This window comes from Lepisosteus platostomus, chromosome 10 (assembly GCF_059453375.1).
Source record: "Lepisosteus platostomus isolate fLepPlt1 chromosome 10, fLepPlt1.hap1, whole genome shotgun sequence".
Taxonomy (NCBI): Eukaryota; Metazoa; Chordata; class Actinopteri; order Semionotiformes; family Lepisosteidae; genus Lepisosteus; species Lepisosteus platostomus.
In genome coordinates this window covers 47,218,949-47,237,720 of record NC_142620.1, presented here as the reverse complement: position 1 = coordinate 47,237,720, position 18,772 = coordinate 47,218,949, and the positions used below count along the sequence as shown (strand labels likewise).

Sequence of the window (18,772 nt, the reverse complement as noted above, 5' to 3'; positions counted from 1 at the left end):
TCTCAATTGCACCAGTATAGTAATATACTTGAAATGTGTTTCCCTTACAAAAAATGTGTGTCATCAACCAAAAACTCTATCTGAACAGGCCACACTGTCTGTGGATGCTTTCTGCCAACAAAGCCATGCATAAATAATTATCATTTGAGATAGCTGATACATTCATGATTATTTGATATGCTTCACTGATTAAGACTTTGATATTAATACATTATTAAAATGTAGTTGAATGTGTATGATAGCCCAAGATTAGAAGCTGCATACTGTATGTCTTCCTGAAGCAGCAGCTTCCTAGATATCACAGCAGGTTAAATTTTAATAGTCTTAATGGCCAAGTAAATACTTTATAACTTCCTTGAATGCACTTAAATGCTTAAATTCATATCATACTCTGATATGAAAAACAGTTACAGGAAACCTCTAGTTAGAGTTATTGCTGATCAAGAAGGTGCCAGCAGTTACAGAATCTGAGGTTTCACATGTACTGTACTTAATCACATGAAGATTTTCATTTTATATAATTTTGACAATTAAATCGTCCAAACATATCTTATGGCACTATAACTATAACTTTAATAAGGTTATCTTAATATTTTATTAATACATTTGTGAAGACTATGTTTCACATCTAAAATATACGAGGAACAAGTAATAAGTTTATTCCATGCTGAAAAAAGAAGAAAGATAACACAATGTTTCAGCCGTGGAGCCTTCTTCAGGTGTGAGAGAGACAGGGCAGTGGGAAAAGGTAAAGTAGCGGGAGAACAAAGGTTGGGAGGGAGAAGGAGTGAGAGGCCAGAGCAGGGGACAGAAAGATACAACATTTTTCTTGGCACTGCACAGCCTTACTAAGATTAATGTAAAGTAAATTATAGTATATTTTGGAAAATAGGATTGATTTATTGATTAATTATTTAACTCTCACAGAAATAAAAAAAAATGTTCACTTACTGATCCTCTGTGAAGTTGTTTCCAGATATTTTATTTTTCCCTGTTGGGGTGTAATTCCACTCTATTTCACGAATACCCAAATAATAAAGCCTTGTTGCTCCTCTCACACAAACCACCAGGCATAAAAACCCCATTATCTGGATGGATACAATATGTTTCATTTTGCCTTACTCCCAGTTTCCAAAAGCTTCTCCTTATAGTGCAGGTTAAACTATTGGCAAAAAGTACAAGGCCAAAATTAGGAATGCTTGTACTGTATGTACCACTCTCCCAAGACACTCAATGAAACACATTCGAAACTACTGTTGTATGGATGCAATGAAATATGTAAAAATGACTAATATTTACCTATTTAAGCTGTTTAAACTGTAAATACAGCAAAGAGAAGATTTAATTTTCATAAACCATTTTGTGAGTTGAAAATGAGTACTATGACACGGAGAGGATCATTAGTAGAAAGATTAATTTTAAGAACTAATTCCCATTGGAAATATATGATAATAGGTCATTGTAAATAATAGGAAATATGAAGAACATATTAATGAATATTGTAGAAGACAAAATGTATACATGCCTATCTTCTTTTCAAACTATCTTGACACCTGGTTTTGGTGCAATACATTTCCTGGTCTCTGCTTCTCATTTAAAAGCCAATAGTAACGTAACAAATCTGTCATTTGATGATGTATTGTAAAGACTATATGTCTGAATATGGTTATTTAAGGTATATATCTTCAGACACAAGAGAATAACAAAACAATTCAATAGCAACAATATTTTTAATATCAGAGAATTCCTTATTCTTAAAGGAAAAAATTGGATAGAAGACACAATGTTCACAGATAAGATAAAAATGCAAAGTTTAAAGGATCTTTTTCTTAATCAATTTTTACAAAGCACTTAAAACAGAGACACATTACATATGCTATATAAACTATATATATATATTTCTTCACTATTGTCTCTTCTACATCAATCAAAGGCTTTCTTCTGTTTACTCAAAATGTTTTAAATGGGATATTTTTAAAATGTATCAACAATTTTTAAAATAATGCAACAAAAAACATTTTAAAAGGTTTAACATTATAACAGGTTTAAGCTTTAAAATCTTTCCATAATATTTCCAGAAATTTTTATTATTTCTAAAGTAAAAGGGTCCTATGTAGTAAAATTCTAAAAAAGACAATCACATGTATGTGCATAGCAACAAATTGAACAATCCATACAAGAAATGTACTTTGCAAAATCAATTTTCAATCTATGCAGGAAACAAGTACAACCTTATTTGTAGTTATTTATGAATTATGTATATAGCATGTTTGTTCAACTTCCAAATTAAATGTTACAAACCTTGTTTGCAAACCACTTCCGTTATGAACTCCAAAGTTTTTGTTTGCTTCCAGTTGAGTGCATAAATAGATGTCCATTAAAACCTGGAAAAATGAACCTGTAGTACACCTGCGTTTTAGATATGTGAAAATATAAGTTTAATAAAAGAGTTTTTTGACAAATGAATTAAATTGCCCTTACCTCCTGAGTCATGTTAGATGTATTACTTTTCACGCTTGGCAGTTTGGTTGTGTTCCATTTTAAAAAAGCAGTAAAGCCATTTGAACTGTGAAATCTCCAGAGAACATTTCTAACACTATCTGAAAGGACAAAGTCTTAACAGTAAAAAGATAACTTTATTATCAGGGAAGCTAAGCATTGCCTATCTTTTACCAGTGCTGCAAATATGGGAAAAACTGACAGAGCCCTCATCTGAAGAAACAACATCTCATCTCAACATGCTAACACATATTTAACATACTGTACTTAAAGCATGCTGATCTTTACTTTTTTACAGCACAATAAAGTTTACTCTGTAAACTGTGGAAACTACATCATAGTGAGAATTTTTTCAGATTACTTTTAATGTCCCACGTATGATTTCTAGTTCAGAAACTGACTCATTGCTGCTACAGTACGTGACTTACTGTAGATGGACAAGTTCCACCTGCTCCTCTTTTGCAATTGCAGTAGTGCCATAAATACAGTTCAAAAACAGAGGTCATATGCTAATAAAACCCACAATTATTGAATTGAATTAAAAGTTATTTGCTCTAAAGTGTCACAAAATGTAACTTTTTTAAAATTTTCACTAGAACAATCAACTTTGCCTCTGAAGTGCTTAATGTACATAATGATAAGAATTATTTAATATAATGAATTCGGTGGATCTCCAAATACCGCAGGGTGTATGGTGTTACAGTCTTGACCATTTTCTTCTGTCCGCTAATAATAGTGTAGAAATTCCTAACCGCAAATCATGTATGTGATCCTACTTCGAAAACTATATTTAAACTGCAGCAAGCCAGAAACCGACTCAACTTCATCGTTTCATTATTGTCCAGTCTGTTTCCGCGTAAGGTGGTTATTAGAGAGGATACATGTACTAAAAAATCTAAACACTTCGTTCCCTTCAAAGCAAATCAAAAGGGTATTATACATTTAAAGCCTGTTTTAGAATAATAAACAAGTTACGTTTTCAAGCCAAAATGCACATCACACAGCCATTTTACGTACTAAACAATATTTTCGATTTTTTATTTTAACATTCGGGGCAAAATGATTCAGCACATGTGTTTATATAGTCCTTACGCTCAGCTGTATTACGAAACAGACAAAACCAGGAAGTGGAATGTACCAAGTACTGATGCACTAACACCATCAACTACTAATGGTTCGGTTACGGCGGAAGAGGACGTATTGTTTGCGTGTTTATTTCCTTAGGTGGCCACTTGAAGCAAATCAAAAACATCAAAATGGTGAAACAGAATATCAATGTCCAGGGATTTGTCTCAAAGCTCTGGACTTTGGTTGATAATTCAGACACCAATGATACTATTTGTTGGAGCTTGGTAAGGTCGCACACACAGGGAGTTCTTATTTTAGAATCTTTTTTTGTTTCGTTTTTTCCCCTCTTTATCAGTAGCTTAAATCGTGCTGTATATATATATATGCCGGACGATTAATTAAACTTAGGTTTTCAGTTATGATTGGTGTAGCAATTCGTTATTTTATGTTACTTGTATTAAAATATCAAACTAGCCAGGCCGCAGGCTTATTTAAAACGCTAGCTACTGTATGTGACGCAATTTTGAAAACTATAACTTTCTGCTTATTTTGTTTGACAAATATAGTCAATTCTAAGTTAAATTAAGAGCAAAACACAATAAATTAAAACGTCTTTAAATAAAATAAAAAGTAAATGTATTGTTTGAAATGATAGTATTTTCTCACAAAACATACTGATCGTTTAATTTCCTTGTATATGTTGTTTTTGAAATGGATGCATAATATCTATTTCTGGAATCCCTATCATTGGTTAAACCGCACAAAAGTTACAGTACTAGAACCTTAGAGGTTATACCTTTTGAGGTAATACTAAAGGTTACAAAAGGGTCTTTACACACGTATAATGTAGTTATCGCTAATTTTCAACAGCAAATACAAGACTATACTACAGTGTAAATAAACGTAGAATAAATTATGTATATACAGTGACAGCTGCAATACAACATACGATTTTTTAATTATCTATGAGAGATATAAGAGATTGTATTGGAAAATTAACTCAGTTTTATGTTTAGACCAACAACCATCATTATGTGCATAGATAAATTGTAGCTGTCTTTGAGAATAATGAGGTTTTACATTTTTTAGGAAATTACTTTTAGGAAAACAGTTTTTCTGATTACCAAATTCATTAAAATGTTTAAGGTACTGCATAACATAAATGCTTGTAAATTTCCCATGATCTTTTTTGTACTTCATTCTGAATAACCTCATATTTTTACAAGCTTTTAGAGACAAAGGATATGTACTGTATATATGCAGTATATATAAAACTATGGCTTCTTCCTTCAGTGAAACATACAGTATATGAAACATGCAAATAGTCTAGTATATATTACCTTAATAGCTTAAGAATGTGACTCATTGTCTTTTTTTTCCCTAGAATGGAATGAATTTCAGAATCATCGATGAACAGAAATTCACTGAGGAAATCCTTCCCAGATACTTCAAACACAATAACCTGTCTAGTTTTGTACGACAGCTCAACATGTGTAAGTATAAAATTTAGCAATGTTGTCATAAAATTATATCATTCATGGATGAAAATATAATTTGAATGCATGTATGAGAAATTATATTACATAACTGGACATATCATATAACAGTTTGATTTGGACTTTTATTATCCTCTACATATGGATTTGTTTTGCTTCCGCAAAGTCATATTCTTAAATAAAGTGTTTTAGTATTTTTTGTTTAATCGTTCTAATAAAATATGTTTTCTAATGTATTTTTTTAAATGGCTGACACACACTGTCTGATAGGTTATTTGAGGACTTTTAACTAGAAAGAATTGTATATTGTATATTTGACAAGAATTAAAATAGAGCATTTTAACCTATAAACTGTACAAAATATTTCTTAAGGTACCTAGATTAAACTTTTTCCATCCTTAGTAAACAAATTATTGTGTGGTCTTCCATACAGATGAATTGTCAATGATCTTTTTGCCTTTTAAATAAAGTTTAGTTGCAAGCTGGCATTCTGCAGTGATGTTGGTGTATGTTTGTAACTGAACTGTATCCTACCAGGACTGCCCAAATAGCTTTTGAAAGGCTGTGCAATATGTCAATATACTGTAGCACATTATATACTGTAATAGTATTTTCTTATTGTATCCTCTTTCTCTGATATCCTGAAATGTATTTCTGTGATTATTCCTCTTATCTTATGGTTACACAGTAAGTACAAAGCATTGACAGGCAGCATATAATGTGACAGTAAGCTGGTTTGCGGGAAGATATTGAAAAATGTGCACAAACCAGAGCAAAGAGCACACACATACTGCATGGTGAAGTAGTGAGTAGGTAGACTGTATATTACTGTATATAACAGTGTGCTTATGGTTATCAATTAGAAACTGTATACATTTTTTCTCGTCTAAAAATGTGTAAGCTTGTGACCATTTTGACTATACTATATGAAACAGCATTACATGCCACTCATAGTTGTACTATGATGCTTTTGCACTGAGCATAATTAGTCTTTTAAGAAAGTTTTTAGTTTATATTTAGGTGACTATTTCACCTTATTTGCTGTAATGGTATTTTCCTATTGTATCCTCTTTCTCTGAAGTCCTGAAATGTACTTCTGTGCCCCCTATGTTATTTTATGCCTCTGGTAACATAATTTCGGCTGACAAAGTGCTATCATGGAAGTAATCTATTTTACTATTGAAGTGTATGTAACAGTTCATATACTGCCATGGAATAAGCCAACATAATGAAGTCTCCTTGGAACTGTATCTCAGCTTCACTAAAAAGTGGTTTAATATTACAGGCTGTTAAGTGTGTCCTATCATATCTTAGAATTTAGACCTGATGTCATATACACTAGCTAAGATGTGCCTCAGTCATGTCATTTTATGTTCTTTCCAGATGGATTTCGAAAGTTGATAAACATTGAAGGTGGTCTGGTTAAATCAAAAAAACAAAATGTGCTTGAATTTCATCACCCTTGTTTTCAGCAAGGCAAAGCAGATCTACTGGAGTTTATCAAGCGTAAGGTAAAAATAAAACAGTGACAGTCATTCTTTTTTTCAGTATTGCATTATGTTTTTTATAATTTTTAGTTTATGCAAACGCAAAGTCATTAAAAATAAAAAGAAATCTGTATCGTTAAACATTATTAACGTATATAATTATAGAAATATTGTATACTTATTGCCCTTTATATAAAATATTTCAGGCCAATATTTAATGTTTGTGAAGGCACTGTAATATTTAGTCTAAGTGTTCATTGCATCAAAGGTAAAAATATAGTGGGTTTACTATTCTCAAATATTGTATGTGTAGTGAATTCTGCAGATAATTTAAGTGGGTTCTTTCCAGGAATTATAACATGCCTTAGTCATTGCCTGGTCTTATTTTAATGTGTATTGATACTTTGCCCCACTGCACTTAAACAGATTTATCTTGATAGGTGACTGAACCACATGTTTGCTCCTGTTCTTCTATAAATGGTAGTGTGAGATTCTGTTAGTCACAACCCTCTTTATGTGTTTGATTATGTCTGGTCACTTTAGCACTGGCAAATCACGCCTTTTCATTTTACTAGACATGACCCGAATTATCCCAAAGTGCCCTTAAAAACACTTGCTGCATATACGTTGCTTAGCAACATTGGAACCTTTTCTCTCCTTCACTTAGGAGCCATTTTAAGTTATTTATTAATTTCTTTATTAACTGATGAGTAACACTTTTAGGGAATCACTAGCTCATTCTTGCACAATCAAATATCAATAACCATCAAATCCCAATGCAGTAATGTCCACAAGTATGCACAGAACACTTTAAGAGCATGAGAAAATTGTGGACACATTTACTTGCAAAGCAGGCTGTCTGAGAAGGAATTTTATAAGACTCTTGGTCTATAACCTCTTGGTTATTCTTTTTTTTCCCTCCTGTTCTTATAAAAAAGAATCTCAAGTACACATCACAGGTCTCAGGTAGTTCTCAAACTTGTGGATATTCAAAATTTGGGGGGATTGTGCGAGTAAGAATGGTATACAGAAACCTCTGTGTAGATAGTCAAAACCACAGTAAATTAAAGGTTAGGTTTCTGGAAGAGGGAGTGACTTAGAATATCAAAGCCAAGATTATATAATTGTATTGAAAATCCATGGGGTAATATGGTTGTAATTCTTCTAAAATAATAGGTTTCCTCTGTAAGAACAGAAGATGCCAAGATAAGCCATGAAGACATGTACAAAGTACTGGAAAATGTGCAGCAAATGAAAGATAAACAAGGAGACATGGATCAAAAGCTCCAAAATATAAAGAGGTGTGTAAGTGAAAATGATTTTCCCATAAAAAGGTTAATATTATGTGAAATGGATATCAGGCCAAGGATTGGTATTTTTCATGAACTTCTGTATCTGTGAAAGCAAAATAAATTTCAAACCTGTGTTTCTATAATAATGTTCCATACATTAACATATAACATATAAGTTCCATACAACTTTCCTGAATAAAACTTTCCATTATTAGGTTCTGTTAACACAGTTGTACCAATTTTTTCCCCCTAATGTACTGTAGTTCAGACATTACCTATTAGATACTGAAGTACGATGTTTCTTTTTTTAATTCAGAGAAAATGAAACTTTATGGAAAGAGGTTGCATCACTACGAAGAAAGCACAATCAACAGCAGAAAACACTTGCCAAGGTATGTAAAGAAATAGAAGCATCAAATTTCAAAATAAATTGTAGTTCTGGAATTTTAGTTTCTTATTCTATGAACATGCTTTTGAAATGATAGTTTTGTTTTTAGTAAAGTCTAAATAACTCTGTATAACTTGCCATAGAAAAATGTAGAAATCTTTATCTTGTTGCCTTTTCCATATATTTATCATCCTTGCTTTTTTATATAACAAAATAAAAATGAGGAAAAAGTGCTCTAAGGGAAGTTTATTAAGATTGTGTAAGTCAGAATTAACAAATGCAATATAATTGTTAATTGAATCAAATCATGCTAGCAGCAGGTATATCTAAAAATAACCTATTTATAAACGGTTGTCTGTAAATGCAGAGGAATTGCATTTGTAATGTGAACTAAATTCCTGTATTGACCAATCGTTTTGGAAGAGGTCAACCCATCCAGCATTAATCTAAATTACAATACAGTCTGCAGTGCATTGGTCTGTGAATTGGTACTTTTTGTCATCATTTTTTACATGACTTGGATGAAGGATTTACAGTACATAAAGGAATAGGGATATATTAAGTATCCCTTAAATATAGATAAGTAGGTGTTTTGGAGAAGGTTTTGTATGTATTGTTTCCTTATAAAAATAAATAAGTATAAAGATATATCTGGTAAAGTTTTTTTGTCCTGTCCAATATACTTTAAATCATAAAATATGTGTAGATAAGAGACAATCAAAGTAAGTCTGATATTTGGACTTTTTTCACACTGTTTATTGGAGTTTATTTGAAAGTTTTACATTACCATTACTATATGAGAATGTTTGGATCAGTTTCTCTAGATACTCAGCCTGCATTTATTTGGCTGTGTAGATTCAGTTCATATCTTTATGTGTCAGCTGAGTGTATTTCTTCTAAAATTTATTTTTTCTGTACAATTTCAGGTGATTCAGTTCATACTAAGCCTTGTGCAAGGAAACTGTGTTGTTGGATTCCAAAGAAAAAGGTAATATAATATTGCCTTTCTGTCCATAACTACTAGGTAACTTGGATTTCAAAATTATTGACATTTTTTCTTTCTTTTTAGACCACTGATGATAGATTTGTCAGAAGCACCACCTGCAAAATGCAGTAAAGACTTTGTTCTGAAAAGAAAGGAAAACACAGTCCCAGTAAGAAACTGCATTACTTGTGTTATTGTATTTTTGTATTCTTAAAATACCTTGTAAATTCAGTATTGTTGGTAGTTTGACAACATACTATAGAAATGTTAAATTCTATGTCCAAACGTCTGTTAATAAATTGTGATCTAAATTGTGTAAGTGCAACAGTAATGTCAATGGAATTTAGATTTTATTTTTTATATTTAAAGATTATGACTCCTTTTCAATGTTGTCTTCTCCTTCACAATGCATCGACGTTAATATTTTCTCAATTACTGTAAGGGATCTCCTTGTATCTACAGGTTCAGTCTTGGAATTCTGACTCCCTTTGGGGGGGTTTCAGTCAGCCTCAGCATTTCTCATGAAGGGGTAGATATATTCAGTACTTAATGCTTTTATCTCCTCAAAAATTTATTGTTGTAACTTCAAAAGGGATATCTAATCATGTAAATATTGTGACAAACATTTGTACATTTTCAATGCATAAATACTTAAACTCTTAATGCCACTTTCGCAATACAGTGAAAGGTATCATTAGTTTAAAGTGTTTCAAATAAAATTATTAACAAAACCTGAATAGCAAAGCATTCCATGAGCTTTTGAAAACATTACATTAAAAGGTTAACTATGCAACCTTTTACTTACTGGAATGCTTTACTAACCAGCATTTTCTCCATAATCTTGCATCTTCTGTTGCATCCATCTTTTGGTAGTTCTGGATGCTGTTGAAAGGGTGTGCTCAATTACTTTAATACATCTGCCATAGTTCAGATGTAGTGTGTCATAATATAAATAAAGTATTCCGTAATGTTTAGTATTGTTGAATTCAGGTATTCCACAGCTTGCATGAGTTTGTGCAGAAGATAACACTTATGTCAGCTATGGAATACTATATCAATAATGCTTTCCGTAATCAATAATAATATTTTTGTAATTCAGAACATACTCTCACATTGTACAATCACACTTACACCTGTTAGCATTACAGTACTCAATGAATTAATACAGTAATACACATTAACGTTCTTTAGTAATAAATACACAGCAGAAATTATTCCAGGCAATGCACACATACAGTAACAAGATAGAGGCTGCAGACACTTTTAACAATAATTCTGTAATTTCTGTAATTCAATAATTTCAGAGATCAGGGAGTACCTACTGTATATGATAACTCTAATGACACCAGATTTCACTATGTTTATCTTGTTACAGTAAAATCCGTGGAGATTAAGGGTTACAGGATACTTACAGTTAAAGTACTCACAATTACATCAATGATCAGTGCTACTAGTGTAACTTAGCCTTTTAATATTCAAATTCAGTATAACTACAATAGTTTTACAGTAGTTTTACAATGATTTTAATTTAGAGCTACTAGTTTTTTGAAGAATTTTCTTTCTGTAAATGTGTATTTCCATTTTTATCAAGACGTTTTGATATTAGTATTTACATTACATTCATAAAGAAAGAGAATACACATCTGTCTGTTATGGTAGAATGTGACAGAACCATTCCATCTTTGAATAATGTTTTTATTTTTTTTATTTTCAAACTGATATTCTGCCATTTTCATAATTTTGATGAAATCCTATATATCAGACCTAAACCAGCCAAACTGGTATCTGGTGTCCCCAAATAAACATAGTGGAGCTTTCCGAAACATAACAACATTATTGAGAGAAAAAAATCCCATATATATTGTACATCTAAATACACATAATATTAATAACTGAAAGAGAGTTATTGAATAAATTATCTTTTTTGTAGCAGGTCTACTGATATTTTATTGATCAGACATGTCAAATGTAAATGCATTATGCTGTTCAATATGACAACACATCAGACCACATCAGAATACATTAAACAACTAGTAATTGAAAAAATAGGGTGCATAGCTGTACAAGCATACTTGTTCTGCTTGGGTTACAGATGTCTTTTTGGATTCTGTCCCATTCATCTTATTGAGTTAGGAAAAGTATGTGCCTTTCCATAGGTCTCGGAGCCATACAGTAGATGCCTTGTCATTCCATATTGTCCTGTTAAATGTTCAGTGGGATTTAGGTTTGGCAAAGAGGCCATCTTTTCATCTTGACACAAATCTGTAGTTACACAAGTAGCATGAGGATGTGTGGTGTTGTGCTAGAATGTTGTCACAGGGATGGTAGCAAGTGAGATTTCAGATTAGACTTGATCAGTGTAGCACTGTACAGACAGGTTATCTTCTATCATTATAAGAGGAGTTCTCTTTATAAAAAGTTGGATCTTTTCATAAAGTGGTCTCTTTTTCACAACAAGTAACATATTGTTCTGCACATCTGCACATTCGCTGAAATACATGAGGGTATGCTACATAAAACTTGATTAAAGAGGACTTTGCAGCAGTGCTAGGGTGCTAGAGTTGACTAAGACTTCATGTATCATAGGTTTACAGGTATATCATGGTCACTCATGAACGATAAATTAATCAAATAATGTATAACTCTTAATTAATATCCAAAATCTGTGTACTTTATTTTTCTAAACAATGCATAAATGAGGTGATAAGTTTGTTTTGATGCTTATTATTTAAAATATTAGCTTTTTTGTTTGATCTTTTAATAATTTTGTTTTATAAAAGTATTTTAATTCTTTATAGCCTGATGGTTGCAAAACTGTGTTGTTGATTAATAAACTGAATTTTCAGTCTGCATTTTATGTGCTCTGTTGTTAACTTTTCATATGAGTATTTTCTTCAAAGGACTACAGCTTATGTAAAATTGCCCCATAAGGGAACTATAGGGACAACTAAACAACTTATCCAGCAAATAATAAGTAATTAATTAGCTTGTTTTTCAAGTGTTACGTATGGAATTTCTTAATTTATTTCCCAGGTGACACAGACAAACAATAATGAATTTAAAGCCTCATCTTCAAGTGGTATAAGGATTGTGGAAGTCACAAATAAATCCAAGCAAGCCCTAAGTGATGAGATATTAGCAGCTGGCACAGAAGAATCCACAACTGAGAGGTGAGTTTGGAGTTACTAGAATAGACAATACATAAAATGCCCACAAAAACATTACCTCAATGTGTATTCAGTTTCAGTTAAATATTCAAAACTATTTTTTTCCACTAAACCAAACTATTAAGTTCAGTTATAGTGTATACATTAAGTAACTACATCTTCTTGCCTTTTCAGGCACACATTTATGCATTTTTAGTCCTTTAGAATTAGCTGATTTTGGAAGCATTTTTCAGACTTGATTGTTGATTGTTCTAGTGAGGTACAGAATATGTGCTGCTCCAAAGGAGGGACTATTGTCAAGCACAAAATACTTTTAACATAGTACTGCTTTCAAAGCTCAGCTGGATAAATTGGAACAGAAAAAAGCAAAACAGGCCCTTGTCTTCTAACCACTGTTGAATTTAACATTTACAGGGATCTTCTGTCTGGTCCTGTAATTTCTGAGACCTCTGGTCATGACATCTCTAAATCCATAGCAGTGGAAGACCCAGAAACAGTCGGCCATTGTTCAAGCAAAAATTCTGCACCTGTTGATGTCTGGGAGGAAGCTGCACCATCTGAAACAAAAGAAAGTGCCAGCAACTTGCAAGACGGCAGCTTAGATTCTATCTTGACAGAAGAAAACGCTTCTGTGGCACCTCCTCAAAGCAAAGTAGTAATTAACAAGTAAGGAAATTTAAGATAGTGGATGTGTTTTATTTAAAATAATGAAAGTGATAATTTATATGAACACATATTAGTAAACAAAAATATGTATTATGGCTCTCTTTAAATCAGCCTAATTAAAAACTTCTCTGCTTTAATATTTTGCCATCATTCTTAATTTAGTAAAATTCAGGTAGATTGTATTGAGTCTTAGAATAGACTGCAAGAAGACTAATTTTTCTCATTTTTGACAATTCAGTGGAGTATATTAGTCAAGTTGATAAGTTTATGTAGTCCAAGGTCACTTTTGAATGTTGTCTAAAACCTTAACTAATGAACAGTGTATACTTCTTCCACCCTTTCCACCTTAGGAATGATATTCAGGACTTCACAGATGGCATTGATTCCAACTTTGAAGATTTGCAGACATTGCTTGCAGGAACGCAATTCAACATAAAGCCTGAATTCATCAGTGATGTAAGATGACCTTTATTCTTATTCATGGCTTCACTTTTAATTGTTAATTTACAATAATTATGTTGCGGTGGATATGCACTGCATTGGCAATAATATATTGTTGTTACTGTATGTAACTGAAATGTGCTGTGTTGTTACTTTGTATTCATATTCAAATTCTTATTGTCCTTTTTACAGCTTTTTAATCCAGACCTATCTGCTATAGATATAAACATGCCAGAGAACATTCTTAACGTGGCACCTGTAAGTAAACACAGTATTAAGAGATAAGATAAGATCACTTTATTGGCCATATACAATTTCTTGTATTAGAAATTTGTCTTTTTGCATATCCCAACTTGCTCTCCATGAGACACACAGACAGGGAGAGAAGCTTTGGGTCAGTGCGCATGGTCAGCCATTACATTAGTATACACAGTAATATTGAATTTGGTGAAAGTTGCTATGGATATTTTGTTGCAATATGAGAGGCTGTTTATACAGTAATGTAGCAGTAACTCAAATTTGTTGTAAAATTAGAAATCCTTTATAGAATATATATGTATTACAGACTATTCTTTCTAAACATAGCCTGTTTTCTTCAGGTATCAGACTGGAATGAGAGCACCTTTGATGCACAGGGATCAAATGATACGCCAGGAATCACTGAAGGTTCATTTCCTCTGCTGACATTTCATTCTGTTCACCAAATATTATAGTGTGGTGCATTTTGACATAAAAAGTTTGACATGGAAAACTTAAAAAAACAGTAAGGGTTAATATAATTAGCATGCTGTTGGTTTGATGTTACTTTTAAACATCCTTTAAAATGTTTTGTGTGGAGCTGGGAAATTGCAGTGTCTTTTCTAAATATTAATTTTGTCCTCAATGTTTGCTCTCTCAGACTTCTTAACAAGTGTTGTATTGTGTAGGAAGTATTCTGTGTATTTAATGTGTGTAATCTCTTTCATCATTATTTTTTTGTGTCCTGACAGCAAATCAAGTGCTCCAGTACACACCAAGTAAGTTCCTGAGTGTGTTGGACGAATTGTGCAGCAACTTAGAACCTGAGGAGGGAAAGAAAAACGAAGTGGTCCCATATATACCGGATAATTTCCTGAGTATATTAGATGAACTGTGCAATGACTTACACTCCAAGAAAGAAAGTAGTGAAAATACTTATTCTCTCTCTGGTGATGAGTCATTGGTTCCAGTAGTACCCCAGTTAGTTAATGAGGAGCCAATCTTCCAAACCCATGAAGGAAGTTCAGCATTTCCAGAAGAGGTCGATACAAATTACAGCTTGGAATTAAAAACAGAAGATGCAACAGGTAATTTATTTGCATTCAAAGGCTTTCTGTCCTCCAGTTCTGTGTATCACATGTTTTAAGGCTATTTTAGAAATGTAGTATTGTCCTCATTAAATGATAAAGGGAACTCTTTAAGGACAAACAGAAACATGATTGAGCTTCCTAAACTGAGACCTCTTTGTCTGCTTCCATTGTTTAACTAGCCATACTCAGCTGGTTTGTCTTCTTTCTGCGACAGCATTCTATTCATGTAAAGTTTATTAGTCTGTATTATTCAGATGTGTAAAAGCAGTGGAATTTTGAGTGAGTAGTCTTAATGAGAATATACTGGCCTCATCCCTGTCTTTCTTGTTTTAGGTGCAATTGATCTCAGCAGAACTTTGCCATAGGATGTTTTGAGTCTTTGACTATTGTTAACTGCAGTAACTCGCCATGGAGTTTGGAAAAGGGACTACAAAATATCTACGTTGAACTTCCATTGCTCCTCAGCTACAGTACCAAGTCAATTCAAGATAATATACTGAAAGATACTTGATGATTTACATTTTACCATTTCAGAGATTACTCTTTGTTCTGTTCCTTACCTACCCTATGCTTTGCATCTCAGACTTGGTCAAGTGTATACTTTTGTTTTAAGGTAGTTAAAACATTTTATATGCAAGTATAAATACAATAAAACATATTTTTAGTGAGATCACCTCTGTTTTGATATACAGTAACTTTTAAGTTTCAGTAAAGCTTTTTATGCCAGATACTGTTGGGACAATTGTGCAGAGAATGATGTGGTTAGCCCTTTTGACGTGTGGAAGAGTATATCCTTATAAGAACATTAAATCTGATCATTTGTGATCCAGGAGTGTATTTGTCAAGACCGAGCTCCAGTACTCTCGGTGGTTTCAATTTACAACAATTTGACTTCTCTCTAGGTATTGTGATAGATTTGTCATCTCTGACAAGAAGTTTTGGAGTCCCTAAATGATATTAAATTTCCAGCTTTGTCATGTTCTTCGGTATCGTGTGTAACGGTCCCGGGGGTTTCCGCCCTTGCCGCTCCTGCCCTGCCTGTTCATCACTCACTGCCTGGACACGAACCCGGGTCTCCGGTGTCACGCAACAGGGAACTTGCCAGCTGAGCTAAAGGAGAACTCCCTCTGCCCAGGCAGCTGAGATCCCTGTTATATGCAGGGGCGCATTCGTTACACTTGACTGTAACTCTAGATCAAAGGATATACAGTATACAGTACAAGATGTGTATATACAGTGCCTTGCGAAAGTATTCGGCCCCCTTGAACTTTTCAACCTTTTGCCACATTTCAGGCTTCAAACATAAAGATATAAATTTTTATTTTATGTGAAGAATCACCAACAAGTGGGACACAATTGTGAAGTGGAACGAAATCTATTGGATTTTTGAAACTTTTTTAACTAATAAAAAAATGAAAAGTGGGGCGTGCAAAATTATTCGGCCCCCTTGCGTTAATACTTTGTAGAGCCACCTTTTGCTGCGATTACAGCTGCAAGTCGCTTGGGGTATGTCTCTATCAGTTTTGCACATCGAGAGACTGAAATTCTTGCCCATTCTTCCTTGCAAAACAGCTCGAGCTCAGTGAGGTTGGATGGAGAGCGTTTGTGAACAGCAGTTTTCAGCTCTTTCCACAGATTCTCGATTGGATTCAGGTCTGGACTTTGACTTGGCCATTCAAACACCTGGATACGTTTATTTGTGAACCATTCCTTTGTAGATTTTGCTGTATGTTTGGGATCATTGTCTTGTTGGAAGATAAATCTCCGTCCCAGTTTCAGGTCTTTTGCAGACTCCAACAGGTTTTCATCCAGAATGGTCCTGTATTTGGCTGCATCCATCTTCCCCTCAATTTTAACCATCTTCCCTGTCCCTGCTGAAGAAAAGCAGGCCCAAACCATGATGCTGCCACCACCATGTTTGACAGTGGGGATGGTGTGTTGAGGGTGATGAGCTGTGTTGCTTTTACGCCAAACATATCGTTTTGCATTGTGGCCAAAAAGTTTGATTTTGGTTTCATCTGACCAGAGCACCTTCTTCCACATGTTTGGGGTGTCTCCCAGGTGGCTTGTGGCAAACTTTAGACGAGACTTTTTATGGATATCTTTGAGAAATGGCTTTCTTCTTGCCACTCTTCCATAAAGGCCAGATTTGTGCAGTGTAAGACTGATTGTTGTCCTATGGACAGACTCTCCCACCTCAGCTGTAGTTCTCTGCAGTTCATCCAGAGTGATCATGGGCCTCTTGGCTGCATCTCTGATCAGTCTTCTCCTTGTCTGAGCTGAAAGTTTAGAGGGACGGCCAGGTCTTGGTAGATTTGCAGTGGTCTGATACTCCTTCCATTTCAAGATGATCGCTTGCACAGTGCTCCTTGGGATGTTTGAAGCTTGGGAAATCTTTTTGTATCCAAATCCGGCTTTAAACTTCTCCACAACAGTATTACGGACCTGCCTGGTGTGTTCCTTGGTCTTCATGATGCTCTCTGCGCTTTCAACAGAACCTTGAGACTATCACAGAGCAGGTGCATTTATACAGAGACTTGATTACACACAGGTGGATTCTATTTATCACCATCAGTCATTTAGGACAACATTGGATCATTCAGAGATCCTCGCTGAACTTCTGGAGTGAGTTTGCTGCACTGAAAGTAAAGGGGCCGAATAATTTTGCACGCCCCACTTTTCATTTTTTTATTAGTTAAAAAAGTTTCAAAAATCCAATAGATTTCGTTCCACTTCACAATTGTGTCCCACTTGTTGGTGATTCTTCACATAAAATAAAAAATTTATATCTTTATGTTTGAAGCCTGAAATGTGGCAAAAGGTTGAAAAGTTCAAGGGGGCCGAATACTTTCGCAAGGCACTGTATCATTATGTACAGTTTTATTATCTAGCATCTGTGATGAAGAAAATAGAATTTAGATTTTTAATGTTTGTAAACCAATTAAAGTCTTGTAATATTTATCTTAAACGTTACTGAATTATTCTGCCTCCTCTCTCTATTACTTTATTACAATAAACTCCCCATAGATTATACCTCCACCAGTGTTTTTTACTACTCTTACAACTTTAAATTTTTTAATGCATGGAATAGAATACTCAAAAACTTTAAGATTGATTTTACAAAGAAGCATTAGCAGTCAAGGTGAAGTGTTGTAGTGTATGCATCTTATTTACTGATCAAATTAAAACGACTTATTGTCATGTGCTCATTTTGATTAACTGTTTTCATTGATTCAATCCTCCCTACTAAGAGTAAAAATGCAGATGTGTTACCTAAAAACAAAATGTCATTTTCAGTAAAAGTTCTCAAATCATTAAGTGAAAACAGTAGAATAATGCAAAATGTCTTAGACTAACCAAAATAAATCTCAGAAATGCATTGATTACAAGTGTGCAATAATAGGTTTAAAGTTTATTCTTAATTTGGATGCAGAATATAAATTTTTCATTTGAAAAATATGAAACCATGTCTCCTAGTTTGTCTACTAAAATTTTTTTATGCATTCTGGAAGCTCAAACTCGGATGCTTTACACATTTTACACATATACTATACCATAGGGATTTCAAAGACTATTTCAAAGTTACCTTCTTCTTCAGGTGTCATCAGGACACAGCTCCACAGCCAAAACATTACACTTGTACCAAAGGGTAGCTGGCAAATGGTATTGAAGAAAAAAAAGATTATTTTCCTCTCTTTTCAACATGGAATAAACCTTTACTTGTTCCCTTGTAGCCTATGCATGCTGAAGCAGCTACCTACTTGAACCACAAGTGTAATGTCACATATTTGCCTACAGTATGTGTATGGTTTGGATGTTTTTTGTGACCCTTGTAGTTAAAAAAAAGTTATCAAGGATTGAAACATTCAATAAAATTAAATATTTGTCTATTTTTTAAAAAACGTTATACTACTCTTGCAGTTACTGTATGTCTTGTACTTCATAGTGAAGAAAC

The 18,772-nt window shown here is 33.5% G+C and overlaps 2 protein-coding genes across 4 annotated transcripts in view; one reads left to right on the top strand and one right to left on the bottom strand.

The window, feature by feature from the left end:
• Nucleotides 1–3,557, bottom strand: part of LOC148653826 (hephaestin-like) — a 29,649-nt gene extending 26,092 nt beyond the window's left edge. For 2 of the 3 annotated variants that reach the window (XM_088596777.1, XM_088596779.1), the window contains exons 1-3: nucleotides 2,482–3,557; nucleotides 2,302–2,398; nucleotides 952–1,162 (exon numbers count right to left, since the gene is read on the bottom strand). In XM_088596777.1, coding sequence (XP_088452903.1) covers nucleotides 952–1,112 — 161 coding nt within the window. In that variant the 5' untranslated portion in view covers nucleotides 1,113–1,162; nucleotides 2,302–2,398; nucleotides 2,482–3,557. The remainder of the gene's footprint in view (nucleotides 1–951; nucleotides 1,163–2,301; nucleotides 2,399–2,481) is intronic. The other variant, XM_088596778.1, reaches the window with a different exon arrangement.
• Nucleotides 3,558–3,634: 77 nt separating this feature from the next.
• On the top strand, nucleotides 3,635–17,856 carry LOC148653825 (heat shock factor protein 3-like). The gene is made up of 14 exons (XM_088596780.1): nucleotides 3,635–3,851; nucleotides 4,952–5,060; nucleotides 6,447–6,574; nucleotides 7,727–7,851; nucleotides 8,159–8,234; nucleotides 9,157–9,218; nucleotides 9,300–9,384; nucleotides 12,249–12,385; nucleotides 12,797–13,048; nucleotides 13,399–13,504; nucleotides 13,682–13,747; nucleotides 14,089–14,155; nucleotides 14,479–14,814; nucleotides 15,151–17,856. Exons 1-14 carry the CDS (start codon nucleotides 3,756–3,758, stop codon nucleotides 15,180–15,182), a joined length of 1,677 nt encoding a protein of 558 aa, XP_088452906.1. The 5' UTR covers nucleotides 3,635–3,755; the 3' UTR covers nucleotides 15,183–17,856.
• Nucleotides 17,857–18,772: the final 916 nt, after the last annotated feature.